This window comes from Ixodes scapularis, unplaced genomic scaffold (genome assembly GCF_016920785.2).
Source record: "Ixodes scapularis isolate PalLabHiFi unplaced genomic scaffold, ASM1692078v2 PGA_scaffold1__304_contigs__length_218370807, whole genome shotgun sequence".
Classification (NCBI taxonomy): Eukaryota; Metazoa; Arthropoda; class Arachnida; order Ixodida; family Ixodidae; genus Ixodes; species Ixodes scapularis.
Genome location: NW_024609846.1, coordinates 86,698,277 through 86,718,596, shown reverse-complemented (window position 1 = coordinate 86,718,596; position 20,320 = coordinate 86,698,277). Strand labels below are relative to the sequence as shown.

The 20,320-nt window shown below is 50.5% G+C and overlaps 1 protein-coding gene across 1 annotated transcript in view; it reads right to left on the bottom strand.

Moving 5' to 3' along the window:
• The window catches only part of LOC120836499 (cytochrome P450 2J2-like), a 46,401-nt gene extending 26,749 nt beyond the window's left edge, over positions 1 to 19,652 (bottom strand). The window contains exons 1-2 of the mRNA XM_040205440.1: positions 19,503 to 19,652; positions 9,336 to 9,640 (exon numbers count right to left, since the gene is read on the bottom strand). Coding sequence (XP_040061374.1) covers positions 9,336 to 9,640; positions 19,503 to 19,652 — 455 coding nt within the window. The remainder of the gene's footprint in view (positions 1 to 9,335; positions 9,641 to 19,502) is intronic.
• Positions 19,653 to 20,320: the final 668 nt, after the last annotated feature.

Below are 20,320 nucleotides of genomic sequence, written 5' to 3'. Positions count from 1 at the left end.
GATGGGCATGACCCGTGCGTATCTGGTTGTAGAGTCGTGAGGTTGATCCCGTTTGATTGTGCGCACAGTTGGTTCCGGATCCTCACACCGCCATATCGATGGTTGAGCCTCGAGGCGGGAGTTACTCTTTATTTCGTTTTCTCCGTCTCCGGAGGAGCGGCGGCTAGCGCGCGCTTTGCGCTGCCGCCGGATACGGCTCTCGGCCGCGGTTGGGTTCGCGTTGGGACGCGAGGGCGTAGAGAGCGTAATTGGTCGTGCAGAGACCTGGGTTAGAGATAAATTATAAATTTAGGGCAGAGGAGACAGCTAGGTGGGAATAGAGCTGGGCTCGTGCAGTGAAAACCTGCACGAGGGGAGTGGCGGTCTTTCGATGATGTGACGAGTTGTTCATAGTTTTATCCTGTACAGATACGCGGTTGGCCCGGGAAAACGTACGGTTCACGTCGGCGGGTACGTGCCCGGGAAGCCTAGAAATTATGGCAGTGCGTTGGGTCAGCCCGTCGCTGTACAAACTGCAGCCTTTGCATGAATGGGTAGCGGGTGTTGGAATGCGGCGGTAAATGCTGTAGACACTTCGACGCTGCGGAAACTGTTTATGCGGAGCAAATATAGTTTATTAGCTCGTCCCTCTCCAAGACTGGCCGGTTAGATAATTTGGCATTTCGGTATCGCGCTCGTTGCGCGGAAGTTCAGAGGTGCGCGTGTGGGATACTTATATTGTTCGAACCCTGCCTGTCCTCACAGCCGCAAGAAGACTTTTCAGTCATGCGGTGTGTTTGTTGACTTGGCTGCGGGGCGAGCTTTGTGCGTAGCCTACTGCGTTTCTATGTGGACACGTTGCTCGATTCGAGAACGTGGAAGAGTCGCGAGACGCGCTGATAACGTACTTTCATTGCTCGATCCCGGCCGGCCTTGACATCAGCTGGAAGACTTTTTAGTTATGCGGTGTCGGGGTTTGGCCGGGGGAGAACTCTAACGTGCGTCGATGCGCTTATCGCGGTTGTCGAGCCCGTGCGGGGTCCGGTGCGAAACGCCGTTACGCGCTCGTCGCTCCTGTTGGGTGGTCGCCTCCGAGCAGTGAAGCGGTAATATCTTGTACATGCCCAGACGTTACGGACATAGCTGTGTAAATAAGCTGTCCAATGAGATCTGCTGTTCGCACGATCCAGGTACTGTTCCCTTTGTACTGGTGTAAGTGGCCGGTACCACGGAACAACGGCCTCTCAGTAAGGTGATTACCCCTTCTGATGAAGGCGTGCTGCGTAGCTTGGCTGTAGCGTGTTTGTAGCTCGGGTGTCGCGAACGCCGAGTGCATGGGTGCCTATCTTGGGTGATTGCTACTGTTGCCAGCGTGTTTTTTCGAGTCGCACCTCGCGAACGGGACTGGATTTGTGACCGTTTCTGTTTTACGGAAGGTTATTCTTAGTTTTTGAGGTTTTGAGCGTTCTTCGCGAGTGTGTTGGAGACTAATATTGTTGTCAGAGGTGTGCGGTTCTGACGCTCTGGTAGAGTGCTTTCTGTTTTAAAAGAATGCGGTTGAGTTTTATAGGAGCAAACGTTGTATAGTGGGCGTAGGCACGATTTGGGTATACAATGAGTGCTCATACTTTTTAGTTTAGGAATAGATTTCCTCTTATGTACCTCTTGAACGTGTAGCGTGACGTTCTAGATGATTGCCTGCCTGTTGGTATTGAAATGAAGAGTTTTGTTTTTATTTCGTGGCATGTCCAACGATCGAAAGATTTTGGTTTCGTCGCGCTGTCTGATATAGCGTGCCGGTATTCGTTTTTGCGCGATTCGCTGTCTGCTACATTAGGGACGGAAGCGAACTTTAAGAGCCGGCGTGTTGCGTGTGTCTGAGTGCCCGTCCGTGTTGTGAGCTGTGGTGCTCCCTCCGGACCAGTTCGTGGACCGTGCTCCGTCGGTCACGAGCTTCCCAGTGAATCAACGTTCACCGCTGACCTGCTTGGTTTGATGCCATCATCATCATCGAGGGTGCTCGTCGTCATCGGCGACACTCAGCTGAACGAGCTCCCTGCCCAGGGTCCTGGGGACCACGCAACCTCAAGCCCCCCGGGGTCCGAGCCTTGAGGGAGGGGAGGTGTGGGGACCCTCTCCCTGGCTCCTCCGCTCTCCGTGACCTTGCCGCTCCCTGCCGCCGTACTGTCGGGCGCTCCTTCGTTCCTCGTGACCTTCCCGTTTCCTGTCGCCGTCCTGTCGCGGAACGTCCGAGCTCTCCGGGAGGAACGGGGCAAGCGCCCCCTCACCCAGCGCTGACGTCGGAGGGTCGGCTCGCAGCAAGGTTCCCGATTGGACGGTCGGCGGGACAAGGACTTGGGAAGGTCTTAAAAGGGGAACGGAGACAAAGGAAGGGGGCTTGGGCGGCCGACTAGACAAGGGACCGGTCATGGAGGCGAGCTCGGACGGCGCGGGATTTGGCGGGAGACGGACGCAGGCGCAGGGAGTGCGGGCACTACGTCGAGTGGTGGACTCGACAAACGGACCGGACAGCGACCCTGGACGACGACGTCCCCATGACGCGGTGTGGATGACCACCGCTGGGACTCGGAGAGGCTGCTGTGGCAGCGGACTCTCCCCCGGCCTCGCTGATGACCGTCCCCCGATCCCGAAACCCCCCAGCCAATGAGTGAGTGAATAAACCCTTTTGCCGAGAGCGAAGTATTGAAGTGTCATATTCATCCGGAGACAGGGTTTATGAGAATCGGAGCTAGAAGATGCCCGCAAGCTAAGGAGGAAGAAGTAGGAAAATCGTTTCATGGGACCCCTTTCCTTTTGAGGCACAAAGCTTTGCCTTCAGCGCGAGCTTTCTGCCCTTGCTGACACAAATGTGAACGCGCAGGCACGTGCAACCAAAGCACTGCGGAAGTCAGCGTGATCGCGGTGAAGGCGGAGATTCTAGTCTCAGCATAAGGGTAAACGGAATTAATGTACACTGTAATTATAGCGCGCAGTGCTGTGTTTTTTTAACTCGCCCACCATGGCTGTGTTCTACCCCTGTCAGACGGACATTTTAAAGGCCTTTAGAACAAGCTTCTTTATAAAATCGGCAAACCAGCGCACGCCATAGGGCACGTGCGCACCCAACAGCGCGAGCTGACTGGCCGATTTTATAAAGGAGTTTAGTAAAAATGACCTTTTCAACGCGGTATTAGAAATCTTCTGAGCTACTCCGGTGGGTCATGTCACGGGACAATCCAGATAGAACAACGCTGGACGTGGGTAGGTTTTCGAACGCCAAAATACCAAACCGTTACTCCATATGGAGGTCGAGTCCAATACGCTACATTCTTCCTGGCCGTAAACGGAACGCTGGCGCGGACCAATGGGAGAGCGCGTCAGCACATCAATCGCTGTCACTAATTAGCGAACCGTTTATCGAGGGACTTTAGAGACGCCCAGATAAAAGTGAACTCTGGAAAGAAGCATGGCAGCGAGGCTCGACACTGATTGGTTGACGGATGGGACAAGATTGAGGTGCTCTATGCTGATTGGTAAACTTGGAGTTCATGTGACCAGAGGGATAGTCGAGGAGGAACTCGACTACCTGTGCGCACTTATGGAGGGGAAATCGAAAGTATGGAAGGATCTGGAAGATCGCCGCAGATTATGCGTTCCAATAGCGGTATAGTATCGGATCATTCTATGAACAACTATCAAGTGTGCATATGGTACGTGTTAAAATCTATCTGATGAAGAGCGTCGTGAACGTAGGCGTCCGGCGTCTGGGGAATCAGAGTGCCGCAAATGTTGGTGACGTTAGAACCTTTTACGTATAAAACACAAGTACCTAGCAATTTTCCATAATTTTTTTATATCCCTCATCGTTTTGTCATATCATATCCGTTGCCAACCGGACCATCCTCACTGTTGAATGTGGGTGCTAAGTCATTGCCATTTCTTAGATTGAACATCGTCACCGTTATCATCCATTCAATATATCTGTAGCAGTCTATACGTCCAGTGTGGCCGCCAGCAAAGACTACGACAGTACTGTTTAGCACGAGCCCGACGGCACGTGGATTAAACAGAACGTTTTCACCTAAGCTCGGAGTCGGTCGCACCCTCTTCCGCCCTCAGCAACGAACACGCTACATGCCTCTTTGTGGCAGTTGTACGCAGCAGCGGATAACCGCCACAAACACCAGTTTTTGGATGGTGTTTGGTCTGCTACTGTGCAGTCTCGCAGAACGTAGCGACACGCCCAGCAAGATTTTTATGACTCACACCTGACATTTGTGCTGTCCATTATTATGGACAACACAATTATTATAGGATCATCCTTTATTGTATTACTCTGTGGAAGCGAATATTGGTTTGAAAAACAAATTTGCCTTGGCCTTCGAAAATTGTTTCACGTATACCCTTTACATACCCCGATGCCAGAAACCTTCGTCTGGCTTTGATTATGTCTGAATAAATTTGTGTGTGTATATTTTGTTTGCCAAGAAAAGCTGTCAACGGTTAACAACTCTCAGCAGTTATAAATAACTTTGATTAGAACATTGTTCAACTTCTAGGTACCAGGGCTGCTAGACTCGCCACACAAATATATTTTGTGTTATGATATAGTGGAGGGAGAAGCCGAAAGATTGCCGCAAAGTTTTCTTTTCTCACAAATACGGAGGAGATCCTTTAATCTCCGGACGTTTTTTTATTGAAGGGGCCAAATATCCCTACCAATCCCTAGGCGCCGAACAAAAGGACCACGAGAAAGTGCGCGGGGATGACAGTGATTCATACCGGTGGCGTCACGACAAAGATAATCTGCTGCGACCAGCGTGTTTGACCTTGATGGTCACTAAAAAACCACTCAAGACCGTCTAATATGAGTCTCATATCGCTCTTATTTTCTTCGATAAAGCATAATTTACTGAAAGACGTCCTTCCAGTGTTCCTATCTCACGGCCTTTTGGATACTTAGGAACAACACTGTCAAAGCTACTGGAGCAAGCTCGTGGCTTCATCTATCGTTACGTTTGCGCAAGTTCTGCGAGACCAACCCCCCATGCTCATGACAGCAGCTTTGACAGTTCATTGCCAGCCTATGCTTCGTTTCAGCCAACGAGCTTGAGTAAACTTAGAGCGGTAAACCAGCGGCCAAAAATGGCACCTCCAGGTTGCCGCCATCTTGCCTGTTTGCCACATTAGTGATCACGTGACGTTAAGATTGCTGCGCCCAGAGGTGGGCCTGATCAGATTGGCCAGATCACGGTCAGCAGATGGGCACTCTGGGGCTGCGTTCCAATATTACTCGAATGGGTCCGCTGTTCCGGCGGATCAAGTCACGTGACAAGACAGACACAGCAATGCTGGACGCGGGTAGGTTTTCGAACGCAACGGGTACGAGACCTTCACCCAAAAGTGAGATAAAAGCTGCGTTCGATTTACCTGCACCTCCTGCACCGGTGTAGAAAAGTGTAGGGTGGTGTACTTCCGGTCGCATCTCAATACACACACCGGAAGTAGACTGCCCTACACTTTTCTGCACCGGTGTAGGAGGTGCAAGTAAATTGAACGCAACTTAATCTCATTCCTGGGTGAAGGTCTCGTACCCGTTGCATTCGAAAACGTACCCGCGTCCAGCATTGCTGCATCTGTCTTGTCACGTGACTTGATCCGCCGGAAGAACTCGGATCCATTCGAGTACGATTGGAACGCAACCCCAGAGTGCCCGTCTGCTGACCGTGATCTTGCCAATCTGATCTGACCCACCTCAGGGCGCAGCCATCGTAACGTCACGTGATCACTAATGTGGCAAATAGGCAAGATGGCGGCAACCGGGGGGGGGGGGGGGGGGGGTTGCCATTTCCACTGCAGGCAGTGGGTTCCGGTTTACCGCTCTAAGGTAAGACTCAAGCTCCTAGGTTTCAGCCTAATTCCAGACGCAGCCGATGCTACAAGCACGAGCTCCGGGTTTTCAGCGTCTCTTCTAAGCACGCGCTCTCGTACAGTGCAAGAACTGCTAAGGGCCACATGCTCGGGCTTGTAGCATCGGCTGCATCTGGAATTAAAGGGGTCATGAAACGATTTTCCTACTTCTTCCTCCTTAGCTTTAATCCTCAACTCAAATGCGAATTGTGAAATCCCGTGGTCGTGACATTCCTTCGGCACCGGTGCGGTGACTCCTAGCTTCCACCGTGCTTTCTGTGCACACCATAGAACTTGTCATTCCCCAGGGACGATAAGTTCCGTCTCATTGGCCATTGGCACTCATTGGCCACGAACGCAAATCCGAATATTCGTCGACGGATTGATTGTTGACGAGCGCATACGTCCGAGTGACGCAGTTCTCGTGTCCAATGCGTGAGCTGGGCTCTGCTGACGTCAGGTTGGCGCCGGTGACGCACTTTTGGAACCGCGGTTGTATCATAGTGAAAAGGCGGAGAGCTTTCGAAGGCAAGAGGGTACAAAATAGTCCGCTACATTTTCAAATGTTCGTACCGAAAAGCTGGCTTTTGACTTCCTAGCCTCTTTCTTTTGGCCAACTAAACGATATGCGATTAGTAAAGTCCCAATTTAAAATCATTCATCCCAACCCAAACTTCGTTTCATGGCCCCTTTAAGCTCAGACGAAGTATAGTAGCCTTGTCCGCCTCCAGGCTGGTTTCACCTCCGGGCTTGTTTCACCTCCGGGAAATTGCCTCCCTTTAGGAAGGGGGGAGGGGGGGGGGGGGTTAAAATCGTTTTACTGATCTTTTATAAGTAAATAACCGTGGGGCGCGTGGGTAACGAAAAACATCAGTGTGGCCGTTTTTTTTGTTTTTTTTTAAAGATTAGCGATATTAGGATTAATTTTGCATCCATCAACGGAAGTAGGAGCAATGTCAAACAGTTAACATCGGCGGTGACGTATTAAGAATGCTATGAGTTCAAGCGTTCATCGGACGCAATCAAACTTGTCAGCGTTGATTCAAACACAAATCATCAAATTTGTTATTCACCACTGATAATCCTGACCCTGACGTCAACGGTTAGAACTATAGGAAGTATTCACTGGCGGCCATATTCGTGTGCGTTGCTGCTGACCGCGTGCTGACGGCGAGCTTCCGCAGTCCTTTTGGAGCGTGCATTTAGCACCATCAAGGTTGCCGGCCTTAGCAGGCTATTAATGTGAGCTCGTTCTGAGCATGCGCTCTAAACATCGCCCTCAAATATGGCGCTCAGTGAATACCTTCTATAGACCCTTTTCAACAAAGTGCCACAGGCCGGTGCTCCGGTCTTTGACATCAAAGAGAACTTCCGGTTCATAAGAAGAATGAACCAAGCCCACCTTAAGCCCGCTGCGTGAAGTGTCAATGGAACGTTTAACCACCAATTTTCAAGGTGAACGCCAAAAGAACGAAGAACCACGAGATCCGTTAAAATTTTTTGGAATGTTCTTGTAAGGCAACTTGTCTACTCCAAGACGATAAATTGTACAGCAGAAGGCCCTAATTAAACCTCCAACTTTGGTGTTCGTGTAGCATTTATGCTTTCTAGTATTGGTGGCAAAACCAAGCTCAACAGGCTTGCTAATACCCCTGTTACACGAGCACCCTTAACCGTGGTTAACTCAGCTTTAACTGCTGTTACGTGGCACCACAGTTACCGCACTATACCCTCGGACAGCTATTTCAAAAGAAGTGAAGAGAGCGCGTGCACTGCTTTGATGGGTGCTCAAGATGCTGCCGCGCAGGTTCGCCCATAGCTCTGACTGCATCGCCGCAGAATGTTGTCGGCAAGTATTGTGCGCTAACTGTGGCTTGGCGTAACCGCAGTTAAGTGTGCCCGTGTAACAAGGGTATAAGACTGAGCGACAGGAGTCGTTTGGGACGCAAGCAACGGTTCGTATTAAAAAAAAAAAAATGTCTATAAAATGACGCTGCTGAACGCGCCTGCACACTATGATCTCTGGCACGAGCCTCTCGCTTGTAAGTCTGTCATGGCCCCTCGTGACTTCCTAAAACGCGAACCGTTTCAATAGACCTTTCCGGGAAATTCCAGGAAACCTTGCAACGAGCGGAATTCTGGGGCTCTTTGGATGTACGCTCGTGCCGACTCGAACGCTTCGTATATACTGGTAGCGGTTGGATTCATTATTTTTTATTAGCAGCTCAGAACAGACACAAAAAATAAAATGAAGCGGACAAAAAAAATAATCATATACTCTCTTCTGCTTTCTCTGCGCTCGGAGATCACGAACTGTTAAAACAACGTCAACGACGTAACATCTGTTCCAACACGCTCATCAAAATCTTCGTTCTCACTTCTTGGATAATTTCACGTACCGTACACCTCAACGTCACAATGCGAAAAGCAGACACTGGGGCAGCACATATTTCCGGAAAGGTATATTCCACAACCTCCGGACATTATTTCGAAAAGTTCACGCTGGGCTGTTCCTCATCGTCGCTCATTATAAGCCCCTCCCCCCCTTCCCAAGGGGGGTTATAAAAGGGGGGAAAGTACGTGAAGAGAAAGGGGTAAAGGTACGTCTGTATGTGTGTGTGGGGGGGATTTCCCCTATTTTCAGTAATCTTAAAAATTTATATTAAAAAGTTCGTCCTCTTCCGTCGACCCCACCACCTCTCTATATTTTTTTTGTCGCACTATGCTTCTTCCTCCTCCTCCGGTTTTTTCCGCCATTCCCCGTCGCTCCTCAGTTTTTAACACTTTTCCGATGTTACTACTCAGATTCCCTCTCAGTGACCCGGATAGCGTTGTTGACAATGGCGGAAGATGGGCTCTAAAGCCGCGTACACGGGGCACGGCTCCATACTATCACAAAGGTGAACCCCGATTCCGAAGCGAAAATGTCAGCCTAAAGAAAACTCGTTCGCAGATCTGCGAAACTTCACATTTTCGTTACCGATAACTTTCCCAAACGACGAGCTTGAGACGAGAAAGTTCAGAGTCTTCACTGCCTGCCTAGAGACAAACTAGACAGCATTGACTCTAACGTGGGGTGAGGATGTAGGGACACGCGGGCGCGCCGTCATCACTGCAACTCTTCAATTGGCTCGCCCCGCGGTGTTGCTCGCGCGCGCTCCGATGAAGCTCGCTACGACTTTGTGTTCCACAATCTCGCTGGAATTCGAGCGCCAAAAGTATGGATGATTGACATATCGTCCGGCGTGATCGTCGCAAGAGTCCTATCTGCACGCTCCGCGATCTACGGCCCCACTTTGTGTTTGTTGAGACTAGCCACCCAAGATATTTTCAGAGATGTACAAGTGAGTGAAAAGTCATGGTAGGGTATTACAAAACCCAAATTTGCTCGTCGTTTTTGCGTTTAAAAGGCTCTATAGGTTTTCTAGTAATGCTAAGTTGCTTACCTGACTATCTCTTGTATCATGAGCCGAGATTTTTGCATCAATCCTGTTCTATTTAGCGGAAGATTGGCAAGCGCACTCCTCAGCCATTTCGGTTTCCTCTCCACCATCAATCCAGATTCCGAACCATGCACGACATTTTCAATGAGGTTCACTAAGTAGACCCGCTTGGCGTCTCCAATGTCAAATCTGGATCCAAACATGAGGCCAGTGGTGACATTGGCCACGCTGTCTGTGATATAATCCCTGACGTTGATCAGGCAACCCGCAGTGTTCGATATTTGGTGAACCAGATCCTGCAGCTCTTCCTAAATGACGAAGAAATGAAAAACAAAACAAGAATGAATCGAGAGGCTCCAGTACAACTTAAAATCTGTTATATATTTAATATTGAAGCAGCAAGCAAGCACTGCAGCACGCACTCGCCCTTTGTGTAGATAGAAATCATAAAACGGATACGATTTTTACAGTGGACCGATCCGACAAGCGGTCCACGTATGCGTGACGCCGCCATAACAGTAGTTCACAAGAGGTACCGAGTCGTCCGTGCACGAGACAGCTTGTGCCGCCTCGAGGTCTGCTCGCGGAGACCTCGAGCGTGGTTCTCGCGTGTGCAGAAAGCCTACAGTTCCTACGATGTATAGACGCTTTGCAGCAGCTGCGCATGGACGCCGCCATAACTGACCTTCAGTTTTTGTTTCCACTTATTTCGTTTATTTCACCTCATCTTTAGTATAGCAGGTCAGGTTATTGCCACATTAGATTCAACTGCGTCCTTTCCTAAAGCATCGGCCTTTGTAGAGGATCGTCAACTACCGTTTCAGTTGCTCGGCATCTCGGTAAGACAAGAGAAGGTCAGCAATGGCGGCTGTAAATTGGCGCGTGTGTAAAGCCTGTATAGCCACAGCGGTGGCGTACTCGAACCAGCTGGTGAAATCGGTCTATTCAGATTGTTGGAGGCTAATTCATCCTTTACTCTGTGTCCATGGGGCCCTTTCAAAAGCCAATCAGGCAACCTTGGCGGTCGCCATTGGTTGGACACGAAGCGCGTGATTGGATCCGAGTTCACACCGAACGATGACGCAGCCCTCGTGTCCAATACAGGCTCGCAATACGTGAGTGAGCCATTGCGGACAGGTGTTGGCGCGTGCTTTTAAAAATGGTCTATTCGGCCGTTCCAAAGCGCTGGATACTTCGGAGAGACCGATCAAAAATTCCGCACCCACTGGAACAGTTCGTATGCGGCGAGCAAGTTCGTCTGCTTCTTGCACAGGGTTTGCGATGAGGTCGGAACGCCGGGCTCTTACGTATTGATTGAAAAAAATTGTGGGTAGACCTCAAGGCATCTTGTATTGAGATCTACCCACTATCCTTTCTATCCAAGCCCATCAGAGATCGACGTCGTTCAGACGTCACCACAACTCCTGGAAAAGAAGCAGTCGACTTTCTCCCCGCATATACTTCGTTTTGCTCTTAGTTCGACCGCAGTCAACGCTATGATCTGATGGAGCCAATCAAGCTCCGTCAAAAGTGCGCGTTTTTGCGCGTTTGCTATCCCCGGCTAAACCAATCATGCCCCGTAATCCTGCGCGTTTTTCTGCCCGGGACATGAAACGCTGTGCTGTTTAAATCAAGTCTGAATGGCAATCGACTTTTTGATAAATTACCCAAGCACCAAGGTGCATACTGCGAGTGTAGTTACATGCGCTGCGCGTCGTGGTGTTTGCAGTATATATGTAGTTACAGCCCTAAAGCAAAAGCCTAAAACAAATTTCATCTTTGGCGAGTGTTCGTCAACTTTTAATTTTGGTTTTAATGCGAAAGCATTAACTGTCCCATGGAGCAAACCGAAGTCATCCGTTTTTAAAGCCGCGCCAAACGGCACCTCCTCATGTCCCAATGGAGCGAAGCTTGTCGTCTGTAACAAAATTCTGATGGATAGTGTAGAGGGAATTGTTGCTTCTTGGCGTTCCGAGATATCGATCAGTCTCAACAAATCTCAACACTTTTATTTTAAACTACACACACTACACACATGTTCCAAACAGACGAGCCACTTTCTCGTTCTCCGATCCGTAGCGTTCCAGCTTTCGTTCTGTTCGTCTCCACTTTCCCAGCTGTTGATCTTCGCGGCTGCATCCGGCCGCTGCGGGTACGAAGTTTACATCTCGCTGCCCGCGCGCGATCATAAATCGTCTCCGCCGAGACAAGCAGTGGTGCGAGGTTCAACTCGCTCCTCGCGTGCATCCTCTCCGCAGAGGGAATCCGATGCCGTCCTCGCGAAAGTTCCAACACACTCCCCACCGAATGGGCGCGAGCACATTCTAGAGTTCCGTCATTTCTAGGGGGTAGATTAGTTGCACTGGCCTTCGCAGTACTGTACCGCGATGTACGCGAATCTCGCATGAACGAACCTTTGCATCGCGTCCATAAAATACCTTCTCAACCTTTCCAAGCTTCCAAAGCAATCGTGGAAGTGGTTCTTTCAAAAGGACCAACTGGCCCACTCGGGGCGGAGGGGACTGCTTTTGGTGACTAGCATAAGCAGACCTCAGTTCCCGGAGGTATTCCGCCTCCCACGTCCCCCAGAATAAATTTAGAATCCGTTTTCGCTTTCGCCACAGACCGCGAAGTGCCTCCGGTGTCGAAGCGAGCGGCTCTCCCCCGGCCGCCGGCAGCGCCGTCAGCCGTCTACCGATTAGAAAGCTCGCAGGCGTGAGAGGGTCACCCTCTCCCACCTCGTTGTATACAAAGGTCAATGGTCTCGAATTCACCACGGCTTCAATTTCGGTGAGAACCGTGGCCAATTCATCTGCGCCCAGGCATTTCTTTCCGATCACCTTCCTCAATGACACCTTTACTGAGCGCACGAGCCTCTCATAAAAACCTCCCCACCATGGCGCTCGTTCGACAATAAATCGCCACTCTATGCCAGCATTGGCAAAATGTTGAATCACATCAGGGTGTCGGAGTGTCTTCCACAGTTCCCTTAGTTCTTTTGAGGCCCGTTTAAATGTCAAAGCGTTATCCGAATAAATGACGCGACATACCCCTCTCCGCGACACAAATCTGCGAAAGGCATACAGAAAGCTCTTTGTCGACATGTCTGTCACTAACTCTAAATGTACCGCTCGGGTAACCGCACATGTAAACAACAAGACGTAACATTTGCTGGTGAGGTCGTTCGCCTTAACATACAGGGGTCCCGCAAAGTCTGTGCCCACTACTTCAAACGGGTCCGCTCGCGTTGTACGATCCGCCGGCAAGGGTCCCGTTGGAGCACATGCCGGAGTCGCGTTGAATCGCTGGCAGGTCACACACGCACGCACCACTTTCTTTACCAGCTGTCTTCCACGGAGGATCCAGTACTTCTCGCGCAGCTGTACGAGAGTGTCCCTGGCTCCCGCGTGCAGTACCTGGCGATGGGCGTCGATAGTCAGCAACGTTGAGTATCGATGCTCCTTAGGCAGCACAAGGGGGTGGCGTTCTTCTTGCGTCAGGTTCGATGACTGGAGTCGACCGCTGATCCTCAGCAATCCCTCTTCATCGATGAAAGTGCGAAAGTCACGCAAGAGCGACCCAGGTGGGGGCGACATTCTCTTTGCTGCACAATCAATATCGGAGGCAAACGCTGATCTTTGTGCACTCGTTATCCAGTGTGTTTGCGCTACGTGGATCTCCTCGGCGGTCAGTGGTCCCATCCTTTTTTCTGACGATCTGAGGTTATAGATGAACCGTAAAATCCAGGCCGTTGTTCTGTGGAGTTTCAAGGCCGAGCTGAACCTTGAGATGTCCAGCAACTCTTCAGGTACAGTTGCAGTTACCTCGAAGAGCTCTGCTCTTGGAGTCCTCTCCTCGAGCCCGTCGTGGGAAAGCTCCTCGTCACTTTCCCCAGGCCACTCTGTCGCGGGCAGTAGCAACCAAGTTGGTCCGTTCCACCAGAGCGGCGCAGACAGCAGTCGATTCGCGGACAGCCCTCGTGTCATCAGGTCGGCAGGATTTTCTTTCCCCGGGCAGTGGTGCCACATTGCCTTCTCGTTGTTTGCTTGAATTTCTTGTACTCTATTTTTCACGAACGTCTTCCACCTGGATGGCTCTCCCCTAATCCAATGCAGAGCGATCATAGAATCCGTCCAGAAGTGGACTTCATTCACTTTGATTTCGAGGTGTGTCCTTACGTACTTAAACAGCCTCGATCCGATCAAGCATGCCATGAGCTCTAATCTAGCAAGGCAGATTTCCTTCAGGGGCGACACGCGGCACTTAGCCAGTAAAGGGCCACCCACACTAGCGAGAAAACGCGCGTGGCACGCCGATCGCGGCAAGTAACAAAATGTCGCCGAAGCACAGTCAGCGCCACGAGCGCGTGCAGAGACACGCCCTTTATCTTCCCGCTTAACCGATTTATCGGCGTGCCGGGCGCGTTTTCTCGCTAGTGTGGGTGGCCCTTTAGAGTGTCGCGGTCATTTCTCCGGTGTCATCCGTTGAGCAGATGAAGATCATCGAACCGTATGCGGAGGTGCTGGCATCAGAGAATACGTGCAACGTTCGATGTACAACGTTGCCCTTCAGCTCGCTGTCGTAGAATCTGGGCACGTTAATTTGCTGAAGTGTGGTGAGCTCGTCGCACCAGTTGTTCCAGCCACTCATCAGTTCTTCCGGCAGTGTATCGTCCCAGCGCAGATTCAGCTTCCAGATTTCCTGAAACAAAATCTTGGCTCGCACCACGAAGGGGGAAAGGAAACCAAGGGGGTCATACAGTCGTGCTGTCGTCTGGAGCACGAAACGCTTGGTGTTTCTTCGTTGGCGGGCAAATTCAATCACGTGTTCTGCCGAAAAGGAAAGGCTGTCGTCATTCGGCTTCCACGTCAGACCGAGTACCTTCAACACACCCGTCTGTTGTCCCAATGGTCTCTCATCGGGACCCTTGTCTTCAAGCATTTTCGACAGGGCTGCGCTATTGGAGCCCCACTTATGGAGCTTCATCCCCGCTGCTCCAAATATCTCGATCGCCTCGCTGCAGAATGTCCAGGCGTCCTCTTCACTTTCCGCGCCCGTCAAGAGGTCGTCAACGTAGACCGATCTACCCAGTCGCTCTGCTGTCTTAGGGAATACGCTCTCCATTTCTCTGAAATGATGTCGTAGGGTCGCGGCCAACAGAAAGGGGCTGGACGTGGCTCCGAAAATGACCCTCGTCATACGCCAGACTTCCACCTCCGGAGTTGTTTGGTTCGGTTGAGGAATTTCTTTGTACCAGAGGAACCGCAGAGCATTGCGATCCTCCGGGTTTACTTCAATTTGAAGGAAGGCCTTTTCGACGTCCGCAACCAGTGCCACCGGGTGTTGCCTGAAGTTGAGAAGCAGGCTAACAAGGTCTGGGTTCAGGTTCGGACCGCTCTCCAGGTTGTCGTTTAGTGACTTGCAGTTCGGTCCGTGCGAAGACGCGTCGAAAACGATTCTCATCTTCGTCGTACTGCTGCCTTCTCGCAGAACAGCCTGGTGGGGCATGTAGTACACCCGTTCATTCGAGTTATCGTCTCTCTCGACCCTCTCAGCCATTCCGTTCTCGACGTAAAGCCGGACTGCCTGATCATATCTCTGCATGAGCTCAGGATTCTTGCTTAGCCTCTTTCGTTGGCTTTCGAGTCTCTTCCAAGCCATCTCTCGGTTGCAATCAAGCTTTACATCAGGTTTCCAAGGGAGGCTCACTTCGTATCTTCGATCAGATTTGGTGATGCTTCTCTCAAAGCGCTGCATGATGTCGCTATCGGAGTGATCCTGGACCTCTGCGTCCACAACTCCCATACTCTCAAGCTCCCAAAATCCTCTCAGGACAGCCGTGTTCTCCTGGTCGCTCACGGCAGCTCTGAGGACGATCACTTGGGAACAGTTGACAACAGCTGCAGTCGTCTGGGAACGTCCATGTACTGCCCAACCAAAGGCGGTCTCCACTGCCGTCAGGTTCTCGCTCAGTCGACGGACTCTTCCCGTAACGCATCCCCAGTAGTGCTCCGATCCTAAGAGGATTCCTACTCCGTTGCACTCGAGTCCGTTCAGGTCGTCACCAACCGTTAGTCCGAGCTCCTCCATATTCACCAGGATGTCTTCATCCGGGCCTGGAAGTTCTTGTTCGCAGATAGAACGCGTCTCGAGGGCGTCTATCTCGTATGTCTGGCCGGTTAGACGATTACTCAAAACTACTTGAACTCTACGGTACGTTTGTTCGCTAGTCTTGCCACCGAACACTCCGACGGTAAGAACCTCCGTTCCGAGAAGCTTGCAACCAAGACCCTCGACAGCTCCTCTGTAATGAAGGAACGCTGACTACCGCTGTCGAAGAGAATGCGGGCCAACTTTCTTCTGTTCTTACTTTCCACCCACGCGGTAACGGTCTGCAGAAGGACAGCCGGTTTGTTGCTCTTCTCGCTCACATGCAGGTTGAGAGGCGTCTTGTCTTTCTTCCGCGTTTCATCCGATCCGCTGGCGGCTCGTCCCGGCAAGTAATCTGGATCACACATAGTGGATACATGCCTTCCTCCACACCTGTCACAACGGAGCGTGCCGCGACACATTCTTGCCGTGTGGTTCGGCTTTGTGCACCGGAAGCACCTGCGATCGGCTTGCAGCCTGCGCTTCTTTTCCTTGAGTTCGATCTTCGCGTTACAGTCTGGTGTGCTGTGCGCCTTTGATTTGCAAAGAAAGCATTCCATGCTGTCCATCCTACCATGCAAGGCCGTAGCGGTAGCGTTCCGAGTCTTGGCGTTGTTTAGGCGCCTCTTCGGATGTTCATGCATGGGGAAACAATGTGCAGGCTTACCGCCGGCGTCTTCGGGTTGTTCCTTGGATGTTTTCTCCCGGCTCTCTACCTCGATCTTGAGAAAGTTCAGCAGCGCGCGCACCTCCTTAACGGGTCCTTGTTCCGTTGCTGAGTCGGAGCCGATGTCGGTTGCTGATGTTCCCCCGGCGGTGGCGTTTTCGGCGTTCCCCGAAGACATCTTGCGGTTGAACTCGAGCCTCATGTCGTCCGGAAGCGCACGAAGCAGAACCGGGTAGAGCATGGCACAGTATGACTGATCCGTCACACCCAACGCCCGAAGGCCCCGGATGTGAGCCTGGACGCTGTCGTAGACCCGCCGCAGAGCTCTGACGCTGCGCGATGACGGCACCTGAATGATGTCCATGAGCCCTGTCATGTGGTCCTGTATCAGCTCCGCCTGGTTCCCGAACCGCTGCTGCAGGAGCTCGATGGCGTGGGCGTAGCATTCAGCGGTTGGGTGCAGTCCTGCGATGGCGGCTGCTCCATCACCAGTCAGGGCTGACCTCAAGTAGTTGAATTTTTCTGAGGACGATAGTTCCGGATTTTCATGGATGGCGGTCTGAAATTGCTCCCAGAAGGGCTGCCAATTTCTTCGGTGTTCGTTAAACTTGATGAGCTCTAATTTGGGAAGCTTGATTTTTGATGTCACCTTTCTTGCTTCCCGCTCTTCGTTCGGTTTCCCGCTTGTTCGTTGGCTGTCCTCCGGACTTTTCACTTTCCTTTTAAGCTTTGCTAGGCACGTGACGATCTTGTCAGAATAATCTATCACTTGCGTGAATTCTGCTTCTGCTTCTTTTTCGGAAATCAACGACTCTATCGCGGCATCTACGTGGTTGAGTTTGTCCCGAGCGAGACATAGACGTTCGATCAATATATCGAGATCATCGACGGTCGGCGTAGCTGATTGTAATAAATCCTTTGCCTCGCTGAGGAGCCTCGTTACTTGCGTTTGATGCGTTTTTCGTTTTTTCTTGAGGACGTCCATTGCCGTTCAGTCCTGGCTTGCAGTGCTCCTTGCTCGTGTCGGTCTATCGTAGATGTTGCCGTTGATTATTAGGTTTCGCTCGTTCAGTCGTTACGTTCTCTTCTCTGTCTGCTGGCGATTCGATCACACCTTGCTCGTCGGCTTCATTTGTAGTGCAGTAGTTTCTTTCCCGGGTTTCGGCACCAATTATTTTGTAGAGGGAATTGTTGCTTCTTGGCGTTCCGAGATATCGATCAGTCTCAACAAATCTCAACACTTTTATTTTAAACTACACACACTACACACATGTTCCAAACAGACGAGCCACTTTCTCGTTCTCCGATCCGTAGCGTTCCAGCTTTCGTTCTGTTCGTCTCCACTTTCCCAGCTGTTGATCTTCGCGGCTGCATCCGGCCGCTGCGGGTACGAAGTTTACATCTCGCTGCCCGCGCGCGATCATAAATCGTCTCCGCCGAGACAAGCAGTGGTGCGAGGTTCAACTCGCTCCTCGCGTGCATCCTCTCCGCAGAGGGAATCCGATGCCGTCCTCGCGAAAGTTCCAACAGATAGGCTCCCACTGGCCGGTGCGCGTCATAGTTTCAAGGAACGAGGCTCCCAGTGGCTCTTGCGCTGCATATTTCCAAGGAACGCCACCAAAAAATCCCTCTTCATGGCGGCGCAGTGCACGCAGCGGCCCGGCCGCCGGTAAGAGGTGCGAGCCTGGCCGCAGAGCCCGCACGGGCAAACTCCGGAGAGGCTGCACGGCCGAGCTCAGCGTGGCGCGGCCACTTGACGAGAGCGCGTGCTCGGCCGCCGGCCGCTACCTCGGCAGTAGCGAAACGTGGCCGTCCACGCCAGTAAGCCACAGACGAAATGAGGGAGCGGAAGAACGACACTCATGCTTTCACATTCACAACTCATAAGAAGTGCGTAGGTGTCCTCGGGACATCTTTTTACTTCGAAACTTTAATACGGAAAAAGCGAGCCCGTGCGGCGCCTAAACTTACATTTTCAGAATTCTTCTCGATACTCAGGTAATTTTGAAAAAGGTCTACTCAACAAGCTTTGATTTTTTTGGTTCAACTTTGTCATGCGAAGCTTGCGCGACGGCGGACGTCAGTTGCGCGCTTTGGCCAACGGAAAGCCGGACCGCTGGCGCGGATTTGCGCATGGACAGGAAACCAAAACTTAAAAACTCATCCGAATTCAGTGATTTCCCGGAAAGCTGTAAATCGCTTTGCCTGCGTAATAATTTTTTTTTAATGTTAGCTGATTTGGTGGTTTTCTATGGTGCCCTGCAGGTTTATAATTGAAACAATACCGTTAAGTTTACTGAAAAAATAATTACTCGAAACCTATTAAGAACATAACGATACCGAATCTACGTCATTATCATAAAATGGGTCCTTCGCAAAAAACCAATAGAACATCAACTTTTCTTCTTTATTCTTTTTTCTGAGCGATTCAAATCTTTTGCGGATCGATTTCTTCAGCGTTTGAAGAAACACCTTGTATGTGCGGGTTTAATTTTTAAACGCGACACAAATTTGAGAACAATAAGTTGTTTGTAGATCGTTGAGCGTGTTGGTTATTAATTTACGATAAGGAAAGAGGAACATTTAAGACTGTCTTGTCTGTTTGTCTTAAATGCTCCTCTTTCCTTATCGTAAAATAAATTGTTGTTCTCGAGAATTCACAAATATAAAATTCACGTAGTTTGGGCACGCTTTTCAGTTACTTCAAAGTTTAGTCCTCACTCCTCAGCAGGAATGTTCAGTCCGTACTAAAAATAATATTTTATTAGAAGTGATAGAGGGACGGAACCGCGAAATCCCCACACTCGGCACTGCGTTGTCGCGAAAACACCAAGATAGAGAAAGAGGAATGGTGCCATTCCCACCATTTAATTACGTGGGTGCTTCTGGAAACAATTCCCAGTTCAGGGTTTTCAAACACTGGTAAGGCATTAAATTTAAAAAAAAATATACGGCTGCCCTCGACGAGAAAGCAAAATTAGATTCCATGTGCAGAGTCATGAATGGCCAGGAAAACACTGAAGCAGAGAAGAGGGATTTCCAAAACGCGCTCTGTGAATAGTCGCTGTCTGCCGACCTCTCCGTTGCTAAAAGAAATGGCACCCGTCAGGCAATCTTGATCCCGCTGTGTTAGAGTGACTACACCGCTAGGTGTCGTCCGCTCACCGGGCCGGCAATCACTCTTCGTTTGAAGCCAATTTTTGTCACTGCCGACTGCACATTGTGCATTATGAAATGCCCGCACGTAGAGAGCCTTACTTAGCTCCAAATGTATTCTCTGCCGCATTAACGTTAGTCACAGTGTACCAGAGTTTACCCCTCCAGTAGAAAATGTAATCTAACCAATGACTTACCATAATATGCTCTTCTATGGAAGGCCTTCCAAAGCCGAGGTCTCCAAAAAGATGCAGAATGAAGTTTCTGTTATGTGTCCATGCTTTTCCGTTCATATTCGAAATGCCTGTAACGACTAAGTATTCGCCGATGTAAGAAGTTAATTGCATTGCAGAAGCTTGTAATGCGCGCGCACGAATGCGTAAAATTCTTAATCAGTTGTTTTTTTTATACTTCGTCTCACCCTACGATGGACTAAAGGAAAAAGCTACGAACTACCAGATCCAATAACGAGCTACTTTGAAATTGCCTGGTATTTCGCTTCGATGAACATTACTGAGTGACTCATCAATTTTACATCGCAAAGAAAGCCACGAGATACAGGCTATTTGCAGTGTCGAAGCTATAGAAATGATGCAGCGCATTTTGATAAGGAGCATTATTCGTCCATCCATAATCAATGTTAAGCATGTCATAGTTTAGCGTGGCGCGTGACTGGAACTGGCGGCCCGCAGATTTGGCCTTTAGTCCATCGTAGGATGAGACGAAGTATAGCAATAAGTATCAGAACACTGTGCAAACTGCCGGCGGTTAACAGTGTGTAATCACGAAGACTTGTTTTCCTTTTTATTTCACGGCGGATGTTATCATGCACACACGCTTACATTTTGCAGCTCTGAATTATACTGACAAACATTGCACACACCTAATGGGGACCATTTGTCACATATATAGCCACTGACAGGATGAGAACGGCTGGGCGCGTGTTTCGAACCCCCGGCCTCGAGCACTTGCTCCGTGCCTTCGGCCGTACTTTGGCTGCGTGCGCACGCGCTAG